Source organism: Solea solea, chromosome 12 (genome assembly GCF_958295425.1).
Source record: "Solea solea chromosome 12, fSolSol10.1, whole genome shotgun sequence".
Classification (NCBI taxonomy): Eukaryota; Metazoa; Chordata; class Actinopteri; order Pleuronectiformes; family Soleidae; genus Solea; species Solea solea.
In genome coordinates, this window is record NC_081145.1 from 27,154,690 (window position 1) to 27,173,358 (window position 18,669).

Consider the following 18,669-nt stretch of genomic DNA (forward strand, 5'->3'; position numbering starts at 1 on the left):
GAACTCTGAAAAGAGCCAACGATTTGTACCCAGAAATCTTTGTTTTTTGCAAACGTAATGTTTCACTGTGGTCACATCTTTTAATATTTCATAGATTTTCATACACAAACATCGGCAATAGCAAGAGTTTTTAGTTTTTTTTTGGACCAGATGTTATCCACAAGATGTTCTTAACATCTGGGCAAGGGATTGAGATGTTCTCCAGAAGGGATTGAGATGTTCTCCAGAAGGGATTGAGATGTTCTCCAGAAGTGATTGAGATGTTCTCCAGAAGGGATTGAGATGTTCTCCAGAAAGGATTGAGATGTTCTCCAGAAAGGATTGAGCCTGGATCCAACGTGTAGGAGGCAGAACAGTTGTTCACCCATTCACCGTGAATTATGCTGAGCTTTTCCTTCCTGTCATCTTCTCTTCTCTCTCATGGCTTTACTCTGATATAGTGTGGACATGTGACAAAGGAGCTGGCAGGAGCAGTTCTGGAAAAAGGTCCAGAGAGACATTTGTGAACATTTCGTTCTAACACAATAGCCCCTCTGACAAATTCAGGAACAAGTCCAGACGTCAGAGTACGGAAAAGCAGCAAAGTGACACATCATTGTGTTTCTGAAGCTGAATATATATTTTTTTCTGCCTATTACCACAAAATTAATAATAGTAGTCTTTTCATTACTTTGGTAAATGAGACACAGTAGAAAACATTCTCTTGGTCTGAAATTAGAAATCGTAAACCCTCCAACCGTTGAATTACTACAGTGGAAACTTACCATTGTCAAGAAAACTGTTGGTGAATAGAAGAATAGAACAGTCATTATATGCAGCTGCACAGAACTCTTGAACAAAAGCGTTGCTCATTACAAACAAGATTCTTTTACCTTCACGGTCAGACTGGAAAGAAAGATGTGAAACATTCTAAGAGCTTCTAAAATGAACTCTTCTGCTGTGTTCACACGGGAGTAAATGTATCGCATTGGGTGAGATTACAAACAAAGTCAATGCACAAGCATGTTGGTTTGGCCGGACGGTGTGACGCAGCATTCGCTCCATTTGTTACCAGTCAGCGTTGAGATTCTTCATATTTTGCCGTTTCTACCAAAGATAGAAAGCAGCACTCTTTTAAAGTTTAACTCCAGCCAATGACTGATGGTGAAAACAAGCAGCCACTCTTCTCTTCCCACCAAAAATATGCCAATTTGCATGATTTGCGCGATGGACTTAACGCACAAAATGACCCTAAAGTGCGAATGGCGCCAAAGAATTTGGCTAAATACAGTTAGAGGTAGACTGATTAAATGTTGCTATGTCACTAAAAGCTTTTTTGATGTATTTAATATTCAGTTTATACATGATTTAAACATTTATATTCATTGTTGACCGTCGAGACACACCATTATTGATGTTCAATAACTGGTAAATGAAGCAATTTTTTTATATAGTTTATTATTAAACAGTTATATTTTAATCAGATCAGGCCAAAAGAAATTGCATCAATTATTGAACATCTTCTGCCCTGATGTAGAAAAATCCATGTCAGTCCTCCCTTCACTTACACCTCACGTTTCCTTCCTGAACTTTCCTGAACAGCGTCAGCTTCATACCTCCTTTCCCTCACACTTCCAAACCCTCTGGTTCTGCTCGCTGCCGCGGCGACAGCATGAATCATCTCTGCTTGGCTCGCAGAGTGAGACATTTACTACTGTATGACCACAGGCATCTGGGAGCAGCGAGTCTGAATGGTCAGAAAGCTCGTAGTGACCTGGCAGGGCTTTGCAGGATTGTGTTGGCAATCCACGGACATTCAGCGGGGAGCGTGGGGGGGCGGGGGATCGGTGGACACAGTGCCAGCTGGCAAGGCACCACAGTCAATACGCAAGCGTTGGTGGCCCGGTGGTGCTTTGTGCGATTATTCACATAATCTGCGATAAGATGAACATTCTAATGGGCAATAAATGTTTCCCCGTGTGTTTTGTCCGAGCCGATAAAGCAGGACATATCTGCTGTGATCCACCTTTAATCCACACGTTCATCCATTCACACACACACACTCACACACACAAACACCCATCCTGTCCATATTTGTTCTCAGTGGAGGTTCTTTCTCGTCGGAGGTCTGATGGCAATCACATATGTTGCTCTCAGCCAGAGCAGGTGGTGAACTGTTGGGAGGAGAAGACATTCAAAGCACTGAGTTATACATATGCTGCCTCGTGTGGTCAGTTTGTGCCACTTATGTAAATGTGAATGAATGATATCAAACGCATACGTCATCAAATAACCACATTTAAACTCACTGTTAAAGGTTGGTTTTCCATTACTATAGAACGTCCTCAACGTGGGCGGAGTCATCACTGCAATTATTACACTCACGGCGCTCGTTAACGGTCACGTGAAGAAGAGTCGTGTGTCTTCTTCTTCCAAGTCGTCTGGTACAAAAAACAAGATATAATAGCAAACTGAACACAAAGATCTGCTGCTTAAGTTATTAAAAAATTAAGAAAATCCACCATAATTCAGCAGGTTATTTGGTTTAATTTACTGCATATCAGTGTATGTGTGTATGAAATGTACATAAATGAAGTAAAGGGCCACAAATAAAAGGCTTTAACGGAACAATAATCATTAAACCCAGCTTTATATGCAACATTTACATTTGAAACGTAAATATGCTGAAAATAATCACCCAAAACCCAAAAAACAAAATAGTAAAGAAAATAGTAAAAACATGCCATTATTTCTGGAATAAAATGTTCAATTATAGTTGTTAACTTGAACAGAAAAATGAGTTTTAGTGGTTGAATGTTATGCTTGATTCATTTGTGACTTAAAATTTGGGTTAAAAAAAGGGGAATTCTGTTTATTCTGCCAAATAAATAACAATAATAACAAGTTTTTAACAAGTTTTTCCGAAAGATTTATAAAAAAAAACATTTATATTTACATTACATTACATAAGGAAAACAACAGAATAAAATCACAAGCGATAAAAGTGCAAAACTGAAAAAGGGGCATCTTGGTTTGCGGACCACATCTGGCCCCAGGGCCTTATGTTACCCATGTGTGCTTTCCATAAAGGTTAACTGCAAACAGTAAACTTTCCCCCCTCCATCTCTTTTTTTCTTTAAAGTTTAATATTCCCTTTTCGCGATAATAAAGTAATGATTTATTCATATTCTAAACTGATAAATATTCAAACTATATGCCTTCAATGTCCTGACACATAATCAGTACTGACTGTACACACACACACACACAATAGGAGGTGAAGTTTCGAAAACACTCGTTTATTAATAACGATAATAATAATAATAATAATAATAATAATAATAGTATGAGCAATTCATCAATGTGACAAAGGCCGGTCTAATGCTACTGTATCGTACGGCTCACGTGCGCTTTACTACCTCGTGTGTGGACTTTACTACAGTATGTCTATGTCACTTCCACGGCTCCTTGGTATCACACATGCTTAAACAAAACAGAAGAACTCAGGGTTTCACAGTTGATTTTAGAGGCGGAGATAAACCTCTCGTGCATGGACTGAGGTTTTGTGGCGCTCGTATTATATACAGTACGAGCTTACACTATTTTTGTTGAGACTCCAGTTCGAGAACCAGCCTGAGACACTGAAGTTCACTCTCCTACACAATAAAACATGATTTTCACCACTTCAAAAAACTACATTTCACGTTTTAGACCGAGAGGAAAGTGAAGTTTGTGTCACTTTTGGCGCGACTCGCCTCGGCACGGCTTTTCCATGCGTGACAGTACCGACGTGTGCAGCAGGAGATCCCCGCTAACTTCTTTCCTTCCTGTCTGTCATTTATCGACCTCCATTACATGACTCCATTGTGAGAGGTCCTGCCGTTTGTATCGCTCTGTTGTCTCAGACCTGACTAATGGAGCTCAGAGGGATGAAGACGCGGCGGAGAGCGAGGTGCTGTGTAGTTACTGTAATCGCTCTGCGATGCTTCCTGTAAAACCTCCCTTGTTCAGAATCACAGTCTTTTAATTAGCCAATCCTCTGCAGACACATGGGGAGTGTGGGAAGTATGAGACATTTAACAGCCTGAGATCAGCGTGCAGATGAATATATACATTAAGAATACAAACACTTTGGCTTCTCCAAAGCAAAATCTTTCTCTTCTTTCCTCCACCAAGATTTAATAACTGGCGAGACTCTGAGCCATGTCAGGTGATTTTATTTCTTCATCTCTCAGTTCCACTGGGTTAGTACCAAGGTGCCTTCGACGGAGCCTAAACGTATGAGGCAGAACAATCGCCTCCGTCTGCCAAAACCTTCAAGCTCAGCTGAAGCCACAGCGGAGATTAAAGTCACTTGAGTGAGAGGACGGAGATAATGACTGAAGCTCTATCACTGTGTTTAAGACAAAAATAACATATGGAAACAAACGTCTTCTAGTAAATAACTAGTTTAATGAAAGTACTTTTATTGTGAAGTGCAGTAACAGTGCAGGTTACATCACCCTGAGTCTGAGTCTGAAAAAAAATAAATAATCCACAGGTCAGATTATAGAACCTGTGTGTGTGTGTGTGTCCTAATTTATTCACTCGGGAACATCTAAATTAATTCTCTCTGCTTTATCCTTCATATAAAAAACACACGCGTGACCTACTTTAGATATTACCACTATTTCCCCCACAGTCACAGCTTTAGTAACAGTAATAATAATAATAATAATAATAATAATAATAACTTAATTTATGTGGAACTTTTTAAAAACAAGTAATAAAAATAATAGGAAAGTAAAGTAAATATATAAAGTTTAAATAAAGGTCACAATCATAAAAAAGTCCAGTGTGTAAGGTTTGAAGGTTGTTGCTAACTGAAGGCTACATAGTAGTGCTGAAGGATTTTATATAAACATCTAATTGCGATTATTTTTGCCTGAAATTGCGCATTCAATATGATTCACGATACATGAGAGGGAATGAAAGGTCATTTTTACATCATTATTCTGATTTAATTTCATTAAAAAGGATTACTGTGTGATATAGTTGTGCGGAACGAAATTTAATCTAAAATGATATTTTCACACACATTTTGGCGGAAACTAAGACTGCTATTTGAAAATTTCAATTTAATTTCGATGAATTGTTCGACCCTACTACGTAGGTTAAAGAACACATCTGGAAGGTAACAATAAATGTCGCTAAATTCTACACACTGTACCTTTAAGACGACAGGCGATATAGAATGAATGAATAAATAAAACAGTGGATCAATAAAAGAAAGGATTAACGCTGCGACTCAGTAAAAGCAAAAAGTAAGTTTTAAAGTCAGGATTTAAAAGAGATTAGGGAGCTTGTCTGATTTCCTCAGGCAGGTTGTTCCAGTCAGTGTGTGTGTGTGTGTGTGTGTGCTCTTATGAGCAGAGCAGTTTTAAATCTCCTGGCAGTTGCACAGTTGTGTTGGCAAGATGAGGACTAATGAGTTGAGGCCTGCAGCTGTGTGTGTGTGTGTGTGTGTGTGTGTGTGTGTGTGTGTGTGTGTGGTAGGACACGATGGAGTCATATCCACAGACGTGGTTGTTTGGCCTGTGGCGCAGATGAGTCAAAGACGGATCTTGTCACTTACCAGAACTTCTAATTAAACCCTCTTTTTCTGTCCCTGCTCCCTGCAGCTGATGACTCACCCCTGAACCCTGCAGCTGCCGCCAACCTCCCGTCCACCCCTGGAATTGGACTCAGAAAAGCTGGCGCTGAAGACAAAGACACCTGGTCTGCGGGGACAACGTTTGCCGAGGCCAGAACAGCGGTTTGGGCTGAAAGTGAAGCGGGAGCAGGTGGGGAAGTCTTTGCCGAGACAGGGATTCTGACTGGAACCGGTGCTTGGGCTGAAGCTGGTGCTGGTGCCGAGTGGAGGCCTGCAGAGAGAGAGGGGGACGACCTGCCAAACATGCCCAGGGAGCAGGCTGCCTGGCTGGGTGAGCAGAGGCTGAGAAGGCGGGGAGGAGACCAACGAGAGGAGGTGGCGGCGTTTTCGTCAGTCTTCAGCGTGTTGGCAGAGACGGCACCGGCGGTGAGGAAACCTCTGGGGCTGCTCTCCAAAGCTGCTTGGTCCAAGAGCATGTCTTCATCATCGTCCAAAGCCTCCTCGTCGACGACCAAATCGCCCTCTTCGCCGGCATCGTCCACAACCGGTAACAGAAACGTTCAGACAGCAGCAGCAAACAACGCCTCTTTGTTTACTGTCAACAACACCAACAACAACAACAACAACAACTCCAACAGCAGCAGCAGCAACAGCAGCAGCTTCACTTCGGGTACGTTGTTACTTCATGTTTCACATAGCACATATCATTTCTGCCACTAGGGGTCTCTCTCTCTAGTATGATGGCCTGGAAGTGCAAAATGTCAACCAAATTTTCAAAAGTTTAAACAAATTTACAAAATCTGAAAGAAATTTACAAAAGTTTACAAATTTACAAAAGTTTATAAAAGTTTACAAGTTTACAAAAGTTTACAAATTTACGCATTTTAATTTCTGCCAAATTAAATTAATTTAACCTACATTTTACACACTGGACCTTTAAATTAAAAAAAATAAAAATCTGACATGCTTTTGTGAAAATAAATATTTTTATTTTGTCCCTGCAGAGGAGTCAGTGAGCAGCCTGCCAGCGTGGGACCTTCCCACTGTCCCAGAGTCCCTCCTGTCCACAGTGGGCGACCACGATGTCACACTTCCCGCCAACATCACCAGCCCCTTCTCCACCCACCAGTGGAACACCACAGCGCCCGCGCGAACCAGAAACACCTCACGCCACATGACCACGCCCACAACCATCATGAAGACATCTCCACCGACAACAACCACCAACACCCCCACCATCACCATCCCCACCACCACCACCGTGGTGTTACCTCTCCTGTTCTCCACCACAGTGAGAGCACAAACGCCACCAGAAGCCACCACAGCTTCAAACAGCACAGGCCAGGACACTGTGACCAGTGACAGCCTTCAGCTGACAATGGTAACCACGACAACGCCCTCGACGACCACTCCTACTGTGACCGACGATGACGCGGGGGCAACCAACGTCAGCGCCGCAACGTCACCTCCAAGTTCCACCACGCAGCAAACGACGACCGCACAGGCTACGACTCGACCGACAACAACCGCCACAACCACACCTGCTCCTACTACAACCACCACTGAACCACCAACCACCACCACCACCACCACTACTACTACTGCTGCTCCCACTACTACAACTACTATTACTACTACCACTGCTGCCACCACAACTACTACTCCTACAGCAAGTACAACCACAACAACAAAGGTTCCTGTCACCACCGTGACGCCACCTCTTACTACAACCACAGAACCTCCGTCCAGCACCACGGCAGAGGAGAGTCCGCTACCATGCAACGTGACCCAGAGGTATTGGGTCAGAACAGGTACGAGACTCAAGGCCCTTTATTAGGGCTGTAAGACAGTACAGATAATATATGAATGACCCTTTTGTCCAAGTATTTATGATAAATGCGCTCAGACTTCGCCAAGATGGACGCCAAATTCAAAATGGCCGACTTCCTGTTGTGTTGACGCCATGGTCCCAATGGACTTTTTTGTTCGTCTTGGGCTATAACATGTTTCCACCAAATTTTGTGAAATTCAGTGCAACTTCCAAATTCCATAGAGAAAACCACTAATTTTAGATTACAGCACGTGGGCGTTCCTGATCCACTGCTGCCTACATTCTTATATTCAAATGTGTTATTTCATTAGTTCTCTGCTTGATATCCTTCTGCTCAGCTTTAGCTCAGCGATACAAACTTACAAAACGTGGCAGCAGTAGACCAGCAACTCTTGTGTCAGTGCGAGCTAAAAACACTGATTTTCTCAATGGACTTTGGTGCAGGAGGGTAAACAGTTTACAAATTACAGTTTCCAGTCAGAAATTTGTGTCTAATGTTGAGATAATGATGCAAACATATTCTTAAGTTGTCTTAGACTTAAGCAAGTGTCATCAATAGTATCTGAGCCCTTATTTTAAAGTGGCTAAAATCAGTTTTTTCAGTTGTTTCTCGGCACAGGAATAAGTGTCAGTACCTCATATGACCACCGCTTCAAACTATCACTTTAATTCCAAACAGTACACTCATTACATGTTCCAACAAGCATCAGCTTCCTGTGGAAAAACCATTAGTAGAGAGTGTGATGATGACTAGACGCAAAATACCATTTGCGGAAAACTTAATATACCTATTGTGGCACCGAGCTGTAATTACATGCACATGAAGTAATTAAAATCTAGTGTTTCCTGGAGTGTAAACAGTCAGATTTATGACAAGCGGGAGACTGGAAGCGCTTTGGTTTCATTTCACCAGAGATGATGTAGTAGTGTTATGGATCAGGCATCAGGTTCCCCCAGAGTCTCCAAGGAGACATTTAAACAGAGCCAGAGCTCCTGCGACCATTTACGGATGTTATTATTATCCTTTAAAGAGACACTGAAACCATACATTAAACATGTTAGACATCAAATTAGAAACGCAGTCACTGAGCTGTTGTTGTTGTCTTCCTTCACAGTTTTGTCCATCGAGCTGCGCAGGAACTGCCTGGACCTGATCCTGAAACAGAATCTGTCTAAAGGACTGAGTCACGCCCTGCAGAGAGCCCTGAACGACTCCACCGCCACAGCACAGGTCAGTCTCAGCTTCAGCTCTGGTAACCAGCGGTCACCAAGGTCATCGTAGCAGGTTAGCCGCTGGTTAAAGGACTGGTTAACAGGTTTACAGCTTATAAAGGTGGGACAGAACTAACTCATCACCGGTCTGTAGGGTATATATCGTAAAATTTCTTAGCTTATATTAGCTTATCTTAACCTACCTTGCCATACCATATCTTATCTTATCTCATACCTTATCTTATCTTATTTTAGTTTATCTTAGCTGAGCTTATTTGAGCCTACCTTGCCTTACCTTATACCTCATTTTACAGCATCTTTAATTATCTTAGCTTAAATGAACTTATCTAAGCTATTATCTTAGCCTACCTTGTCGTAGCTTATCTTACATTATCTTAGTTTATCTCAGCTGAGCGTATTTTAGTATTTTAGCCTGCATTGCCTTATCTTATCTTATACCTTATGTTAGTGTATCTTATATTATCTCAGTTTACATTATCTTATCTTCCATTAACTTATCTAAGCTAATATCTTACTTTATCTTAGCCTAACTTGCCGTATCTTCTCATATCTTATCTTATACCTTATCTTACATTATCTTAACTTGGCTGACATTATCTTTTCTTACAGTATTGTATCTTATATTATCTTAGCATACATTAACTTATCTTAGCTAATACCTTAGCTTATCTTAGCCTACCTTGCCTTATCTTATTTACATTATCTTACCTTAGCTTAAATTAACTTATCTTAGCTAATACATTAGCTTATCTGAGCCTACCTTGCCTTATCGTGTCTTACATTATCTTACATTAACTTATCTTAGCTAATACCTTAGCTTATCTTAGCCTACCTTGCCTTATCTTATTTACATTATCTTACCTTAGTGTACATTAACTTATCTTAGCTAATACCTTAGCTTATCTTAGCCCACCTTGCCTTATCTTATCTTACATTATCTTACCTTAGCTTACATTAACTTATCTTAGCAAATATCTTACATTGTCTATGCTGAGCTAGTCTTAGCCGACCTTATCTTATCTTAGACTATCTTAGCTTAATGTAGCTTAATGTATCTTATCTCATGTCATGTCATCATATCTTACATATTTTCAGCTTTAGAACTGTAGCTGGAAATGTCATCATGTTCAGACACTCATAGTTAAGAATGTGAACAGTCAAATCTGATTAGATTTGGATTTTATTTGAAATAATTTATAGTCGTAACATCTTTGTTTGGATTCATCTAACCTGTCTCACTCTCTAACTCACAGCATCACTGTCTCGCCCTCTTCTTTCATATTCCTCAGTATTTATTATGTTTCTGCTTCCGTCGTCAATCACTCCTTCTCTGGTTTCTCTGTCTCTTGGATCGATTTTTCTGTCCAGTCTCTCCGTCTGTCCGTCCACCTGCCTCTCTGTCCCTCTTCTGTCTTCATCCGCCTGCTTTTTTCTATTTTTATCCAGTTGTTTGTGAGCCTGCACTGGGAGTGACTCAGTGTCTCTGAGCTCCAGTCCACTTTCATCTACCCCCCCCCCCCCCCCGTTATACACATACACACACACACACAAACAAAAACACTCCTCCGTTGTTATCCTCTCCATCAGATAACGTAAAACCATTACTTTAAAATCAGGTTCAGTCTGTTCAGAGGAAACAAAAGCAGTGGCATTAAGGTTCTAAATAAAGGTCTAAATTCTGCAGTGTTTTGAAGCTGTGGCTGCAGCAGGGACAGGTTTTTCACAAACAACACGACATTAGTTTTACAGTAATTGTACAAATGTTGGCATGAGCAGAGGTTCCGATCCCTCAGTTTAGTATTTAAACAGTTTGGGTAATATATTTGTACTTAATTTTGTCATTAGCTTAATTTTTTTGCACGACGCGTCTGTGACGACTGATCGTTGTTAACATAAACATAAACATAACATAAAGTAATGCAACGTAAGGTAGCGACACATTACGTTACCTTACGTTGCATTACTTTACGTGATGTATCGCAACATTACGTAAAAGTAATGTTGCGTTACTTAGCACCAATGTAAAAAAAAAAAGATACGGTAATGTACCGCAGTGAAAAGTAACCTAACATAAGCTACTGTAACATAACGGAATTCAATTCAATTCAGAAACCCAACAATTCACTCAATGAGAAAACAAAAGAAGAAATCTCTGACAGAACCAAACTCAAAGATGTGCGGCCATCTGCCAAGACAGGTTGGGGTGAAAGGAAAAATAGGGGACAGAGGAGAGGTGGGGGACAGAAAGGACAAGAGGGAGGAGAGACAGACGAAAGAGATTTGACACCCCTAATAAAAACTAAATGTAACAAAACATAAAGTATGATAACATAACATAACTCAAGATAAGGTATCATAACTCATAACGTAAAAACAATATAATGTGAATATTATAAGATATACATCATATCTCATTGTGTATGTCCTGATCACACATTAAATATTAAATAAAACAGAATTGTAATTCTATTAAATAAAAAGTAAATAAAAAAACAACAAACTGGGACTAATAAATATATGATGTGATGATATGATTCCATTTGACTGAGGAGAACTCTTTTCTATCGTTGTACATATTATGGTTTATCCTGCAGTTGTAGACGATCCGTGGAGAAAAGCTGTTGTTGTGAACGACAGAATCAAAGACAGTGACAAAGTGATCAAGTAAACGTTTACTTTGATCTAATCCATGAATCGATTCATTGGTTTTTACGCCGGAGAACGCGGCGTCTTTGAGGATCATCACACGACTGCGTTCATTTCCAATTTAAATGAGAAAAAATAGGAAATCAGTTCTTTTCTCTTTTTTTATGAAATGGACACGATGTTTAATCCCTGAGTCAGGACTCTGAACATGCACAACATAAAGACATCTGAGGGAAGTTGTTAAAAAATTGAATTCCTCGTTGGTTTCATTTGAAGTTGAAGCCTCGACTCGACTCGACAGACCGGAGAGATCTCGTCTTCTTTTCTAACGAAATGCAAAGTGAAAAACTGAGGAAAATTCACACAAAGTACAGAGCGGCTTGAGACGCTGATGAAGATGAAGAAGAAAAAGAAGTGAGAAGATGAAGAACAAATGGAGACGAAGAAAGTGAGAGGAGAGGAGGGAAGAACAGGAAGGGGAAAGGAAAGACAAGGAAAGAGGAGTGGAGAGGAAAGAAAAGTAGGGGTAAAATAAAGGAAAGGAAAAGGGAAAATGGGTTAAAATGAAAGGAAAGAGTGGAAGGATAGGAAAGGAATGGGAAAGAAAGAGTAGTGTAAAGGATAGGAAATGAAAATGCAGTAAAGAAAGGAAAGAAAAGTTGGGGCTAAATTCAAGGGAAGGGTATAAGGAAACGAAATGCCACGAAAATAAAGAACATGAAGAATGAGTGAGAAAGAATGGAAGGAAAGGAAAGGAAAGAAGGAGTAGTGTAAAGGAAAGGAAGGGAAATATAACGAAACAAAAGGAAGAAGAAATTAAAGGAAAGGAAATAGTAGTAAAAAGGAAAGGAAAGGAGTTGAGAGGACAGAAAAGTGAGGGTAAAGGAAAGGAAAAAGGAAATGCTTTAGGTTAGATGAAGAGTGCCGGAGGAGAAAGGTGAAGGAAAGGAGACTTAATGTTAAATATCGAGAATAATGTGAAATATTGTGTGTGTGTGTGTGTGTGTGTGTGTGTTTCACAGGTGGAACACGACGACTGCAGCCCTAACAACGTCACCTTAGGTTACTACGTGACCGGCGGGAAAACCGTCTACGTGTCCTCGCTGGTGGTCGAGGCGCTCAACGTCTACGGCTTCGACAAACTGCTGTCGGACGTCAGGCAACACACGCCGCTGGTTAAGGCTGTTCTGGTTCCCGTGGCAACCTGGTTACCTGCTCACAGCATTCACCTGCAGCTGAAAACAGGTGACGAGGACAACAACAACAACAACAGAGAGACATGAGACACTTTAACACAACAGGAAAAGAAAAGAAAGGAAAAGAGGACTGGTGATAAAGGGAAAAGGAAAGGAAGGGTAAAGGAAGGAAAGAAAGGGAACAGAAGGAAATCCAAGGCAAGGAAAGGGGAAAGGAAAGGAAGAGGATAAGGTCTGATGGAGGAGAGAGAGAATATGAGCAGAAGGTGAGAGCGAAAGACGATGAAACAAGAAAAGTGGGAGAAAGACACGAGGGAAGAGACGAGCGGAGACAAAATTAGAAAACTCTGATTACACGTCTGCTCTCTTTTACTCTTCTCTGATTCCCTTAATCCCACAGCAGCAAAATTAGTCCGTTCATTTAGAGAGCCAGAGCCTGGTAATCCTCTTTACACACACACACACACACACACACACACAAGTTTAATTTTTTTGGGAAAAAAGAGTGAAAGAAAATTTGTGAAAGATTTTGCAAAAAATCTGCAAATATTCCCCCACAGGAAATGAGCACAGATTAAAAAGGCAGATTAAATTTGGTTACCCTGGCGACCCGTGTTCATGCACCAGCTGCCATGTTCAAAATTTCTCCTGAGAAATTTTCTACTCGTAGCAAAAACTCACAACATTTCACTTGTTAATGTGAAGATGTCGTGTTTGCTGTGAGATTAAAGTCGCACACACGGTGGCTTTAATAATCACCAACAATCTGGGGATTAATTATTGTACAGAAGGTCGGCGGGAAAAACATGAAAGCTGCCCCACAAATTAAACTTTTATGTTTTTGTTTACCTTATATATGAGGACAAAAAAAGAATATAAATCATAGTAAGAGCAGCTAATTTACAGCCATAATCTGTAAAATGAATAAAAATACATTTAGAAGTTGAGTTGAGGCCATGGTTACCGTCCACTTTTTTCTTCGTCTTGGTCTGTAACATCAGTCATAGAGCACTTCCTGTTTAGTACAAATTGGCGCTTTTATTTTTTATGTCAGTACGTCAAACACGTTCAGACGAGTTTTGCTCATATACATAGGGTTCAAATCTCCAAAATGGATGCCAAAATTCTAAATGGTTGACTTCCTGTTGAGTTGAAGCCATGGTAACGGTCGACTTTTTTGTTCGTCTTCATCTATAACACCTTCCCACCAAGTTTTGGGAAAATTGGTGAAACTCAATTTTGCATGTGTTGTCACCTCAGGTGGCGCTTTAGAGCCCTTGAGCATGCACGGGTCTTGGAACTATGCCGATATCGCATTTTTTGCCAGACCTGACCTCCATGCCAAGTGTCAAGTGTTTTTATGCACGTTAACCGCCTCAAAAATGTTTTTTGGCGGCCCAAAAAATATCTCCAGCGACCCATGTTTGGGTCCCGAGCCAGTGGTTTGGGAGCCCCTATTTTCAAACTGCACTAACGCAGGATTAGAAAACCCATTTCCTCTGTTTTTTTCAGCTCATAAACCATAAACACACATCAGCGTGTGCCAAATTACCGTGCGCGCCACAACTTGCATTCCATTACCAAGTGGGTCAGTAGTGTTTGTTCCTGCAGTTAACAGAAAAAAAGGAAAGAGATTTACTGCTGTGTTTTTAAAACCAGGTCAGAATATTTGGAGTCCACCTCTTTCTTTTCTCGTCCCCCTTTTTTTTAATGGAGGAAGACGAGAGCAGAGGATGGAGACAACATGTGGAATCTGCTGATGGACGGTGTGTGTGTGTGTGTGTGTGTGTGACGCTGACGGACGGGCGGGCGGGCAACTCTTTTTCCTTTTTTTTCCTCTTTTTTTTGCGGGTTGTTTTCATCCCAGATAGTGGTGATAATCCTCTTTCTCTGTCTGACGAGGTTTATCTATCGCACAGAAATCCACCCAGAGCGCTTGCTTTCTTTAATACCTCACAATCCAATCCCCCACATAATAGATTCCACTTTGATGAAGTAGATTCTTGCAGAGTTTCTAAATCATTCCCGCTCCTCCTGCTCTGACGTCAGGTAACGGCTGATAGACGGTGGCTGTGGCTGTGGCTGTCGCAGCCTGATCAGTCCCAGGAACCCAGTCTGGCTAGAACAGGATAAAACAGAGGTCTCAAACTACCGGCCTGTGGGCCACATGAGGCTCACCAGTCGATTTCATGCGGCCAACCAGTTATAATCAAGTTCTAACAGAGCCCTGACATTTTTTTAAGAGTGAAGTTTTGTGTTCCCTCACAAAGCGTTTACATTCTCTCGCTATAACGTTTGCGTTCCCTTGCAAAAAGTTTGCACACATGTTAGCGTTCTTTTCTCAAACCTTCGTGTTCCCTTGCTATATATACTAACTTTTGCATTCCCTCGTGATATTTTTGTTTTCTTGCAATACTTTAGCATTAAATTGGTTATAGACTTGACATTAAATTGCACAATTATACTTTCCTGTGTATTATACCGCTTGGAAACGTGAAACCATGCAGTGCATGAGCAGAAAATGAACAACATTTGTTAGAAAGACAAATATTCAACTCTTGTTTAATGTAATTGATTACATTAAGATGACTTTGATGTGATGTGTAGAACAGAACCCACTAACGACCGCGCGTCCACTCGGTCCACAGTGCTGAGGTTCGTCGGCCCCACAGACAACATCTACTCCTGCAGTTTCGTCCAGATGTTGGAGCAGAGGCTCGGGAACGCCTTCGACGAAGCTCAGGACAAAGTGCTGGAGACGTACAACAGGCTCGCCGTGGAGGTATTGCACCATTTCTGCTTTCATCCAGGGTTATTCTTAGTGCAGCACGTGTGTCATGTATTTGCACAGGGTTATGCTAATCAGGCTAACATGACTAATCAAGCTCCTGGAAGCTTGGAGCCGCACGACTTTTAAAACGTCGTCTGCTGTTTGACTGCGGTGGATGTTTATGTTTCCTGACCGATGTTTTCTCTCAGTTTTGTTTTCTTAGAAAAATGTTTTTTCACAGACTTCAAGAATAAAGTCTTGATTTACGAGATTAAAGTCGGACATTTACGAGATTAAAGTCATGAGAATAAAGTCTTAATTTATGAGATTAAAGTCGTGAGAATAAATTCTTAATTTACGAGATTAAAGTTGTAAATTTATGAGAATAAAGTCGTACATTTACGAGATTAAAGTCGTGAGAATAGTCTTAATTTACGAGATTAAAGTCGTAAATTTATGAGATTAAAATCGTGAGAATAAAATCTTAATTTACGAGATTAAAGTTGTAACTTTACGATATTAAAGTTGTGAGAATAAAGTCTTAATTTACGAGATTAAAATTGTAAATTTACAAGAATAAAATCGCAAATTTACGAGATTAAAGTCCTAAATTTATGAGATTAAAGTTGTGCGAATAGTCTTAATTTACAAGATTAAAGTCGTGAGAATAAAATCTTAAATTTATGGGATTAAAGTTGTAAATTTACGATATTAAAGTTGTGAGAATAAAGTCTTTATTTCGGAGATTACATTTGTAAATTTTCGAGATTAAAGTCATGAATTTTCATGAATAAAGTCTTAATTTCCGAGATTAAAGTCATACATTTCCGAGACTAAAGTTGTGAATTTACATGAATAAAGTATTTTAAATTAAATACAATAAAGTCTTAATATTCTAACCTGTTGTTACTTTGTTCTCGAAGTCTGTGAAAAAAAGTTTTTCTCAGTGTGGCCCTAATACTCGTACTTTTAATTTAAGTATCTTCTTCTGACCTTTTGACCCATTGCTGCAGTTAAAAAAGTGAATTTTCCCCAAAGTGTGCGATCTAAAAAACATAAAAAATGATTGGTACCTTCCATTTTCTTAGGAAGTCGGAAGTCGGAACTGGGAATGACATCACACAATTTGAATCTGGTGACTTTCATACACAACACAGGGAAGGAAAAGGCACATACAGTGATTTTTGCCACATATTAAACCTATTAAAATATACGCCTGTTTTGCTCGACATTATCTTAAAATCATGTTTCCTGCTTGGCCTTCTCAGTCAAACAGCTTTTTCCAACTGGAAAGTGAAGTACGTAAAACTGCTCACTGTGCCTGCACCAAAGCCCATAGAGAAAATTGGTGTTTTTAACCTTGCGCTTACACAGGAGCTGCTGGTCCACCGCTGCACCGTGTGCTAACTTTATGCCTCTTAGGTGAATCTGAGCGAATGATTTCAATCTCTATCTCTATCTATCTGTCAAGGTACAGTAAGTACGCAGATATATATACAGTATATATATATGGGGGTCCATTCATAATTCATCCTCTCAAATATTCATGCGTGTGGAGAAAATACGATGGGAATCATCCACTTCACTGCGGTGACTCGGTCCCAGGGTTTTTATTATAGGAAGAAAGGAAGAAAAATATTGTTCATTCATGGTGTCATCATGTGTCTGGATCTCCTGTTATACATTATTTATGTGCATCTCACATATCTCATGTGATACCGTAATACATTTCCGTAAGAATCACGTTAGGAAATTGTGTGTTTTTCTCCTCCTGCTCAGATCCAGAGTGTGTGGCAGGAGCCGGGCTCTCCGTCCGTCTCGCTGGTGTACGTGGTGAAGAACCAGGACTCGGTTCTGAACGGGACCATATCCAGCGGCCTCCTCAACCAGCTGACGGCGGAGCTGGTCGGCTACTTCCTGTTCTACCCGCCGCTGGTCATCGCTGAGCGTGAGTAAAGTTACTTTATGACCTTTTATGTTTATTAGATTTTTTTTGTTTTTAAATGGAAAGAAATGCAGTAATAGGGAGGAAACACAACTTCTACTTCGGAAATGTTAAAACAATAACAATAAACAATAAATGTTTAAAATTGAATTTTGAGACTTTTTTTTTTACCTTAATTTCAGAATTCTGACTTTAATCTCAAAAGTTTAACTTTAATCTCAGAATTTTAAATCACATGAGAAAATGTTTTTGGAAAGTTTATTAAAAATTTACAGTTTTTTTTGTGAGTTTCCTTTTTTTTTCACTAAGAATATAGAATTTAATCTTAAAATTGTAACTTTAATATCAAAATTCTAGAAGTCACATGAGAAAATATTTCTGTTAATAAAAATAAAAAGCCACAATTCTGAGATTAAAATCATAATTCTGATATTAAAATTATGATTCTGAAGTCACAATTCTGAGATTGAAGTCATGATTCTAAGATTGTGAGTTTTTTTTACCTCAGTATTCTGACTTTAATCTCACAATTTTGAGGGCCACATAAAAAAATGTGCCATTATTAAGCCATTATTCTGAGATGAATCTTGCAATTCTGAGATTAAAGTCACAATTTTGAGTTTTTTGTGAGTTTTTCTTTACTAAGAATACAGACTTTAATTCTGAAAGCCACCTGAGAAAATGTTTTTGGTTAAAAATGAATTGGATGATGAATTAAAGTCAGAACTTTGAGAATAATTTCCAAAGAAAGTTTTACATGTGGCCCTAATCCTCTTCCACACTGATCTAAAACCAGTGCAGTACAATATAAAAAACACGTCTTCTTGTTCATAAAACATATAACAGGTAAAGGTTAAAATCAAACATCAGATCCTCCTGAGTCGTGTTTTTATTCCGCTGCATTGTTGAAAAGCATCTGTGAGATTATTTTTAAAGGGCAAACAGAAAACTGAAAACCTGCCACAGGCACCGCAATGTTCACCGTGTCCTTTATTTGATTTGATTATTATCTAATTTTTAACTTTTACTCCATCACGAATAAACTTAAAACAGCCTTAAAAACATCATATATTGATAACAATGAAACATATGTAATATTTTTATTATCAGAGCATTAATAAATACATTATTATTTTTAAGGCTTTATTTGCAATTATAAAACTTTTTTATAAATTGTCATTATGTGTGTTTACTTCCATTATAAATGTAAATGTACAAACTTACTTTTTCACATTTGTTCATATTCCTATTCTATGTATTTGTCACTTTCTGACCTTCAATCATTTAAATCACTCCTCGAAAACTCACCTTTTTAAGATACATTTTAAATGTTTCATGGCTTTAACTTATTTTTATGTCTTTTTTTTAAAGTTAATCATCTCCATTCTAGTGGTTATAATGTGAGTTTGTGAAAAATGCTCTGTAAATAATATTTCT

At 39.5% G+C, this 18,669-nt stretch overlaps 1 protein-coding gene across 8 annotated transcripts in view; it reads left to right on the forward strand.

Annotated features, from left to right (window-relative positions):
• Positions 1-18,669, forward strand: part of kiaa1549la (KIAA1549-like a) — an 84,436-nt gene that overhangs the window by 21,499 nt on the left and 44,268 nt on the right. For all 8 annotated transcript variants that reach the window (XM_058645352.1, XM_058645353.1, XM_058645355.1 and 5 more), the window contains exons 2-7: positions 5,640-6,281; positions 6,616-7,422; positions 8,558-8,673; positions 12,344-12,566; positions 15,166-15,299; positions 17,067-17,235. In XM_058645352.1, coding sequence (XP_058501335.1) covers positions 5,640-6,281; positions 6,616-7,422; positions 8,558-8,673; positions 12,344-12,566; positions 15,166-15,299; positions 17,067-17,235 — 2,091 coding nt within the window. The remainder of the gene's footprint in view (positions 1-5,639; positions 6,282-6,615; positions 7,423-8,557; positions 8,674-12,343; positions 12,567-15,165; positions 15,300-17,066; positions 17,236-18,669) is intronic.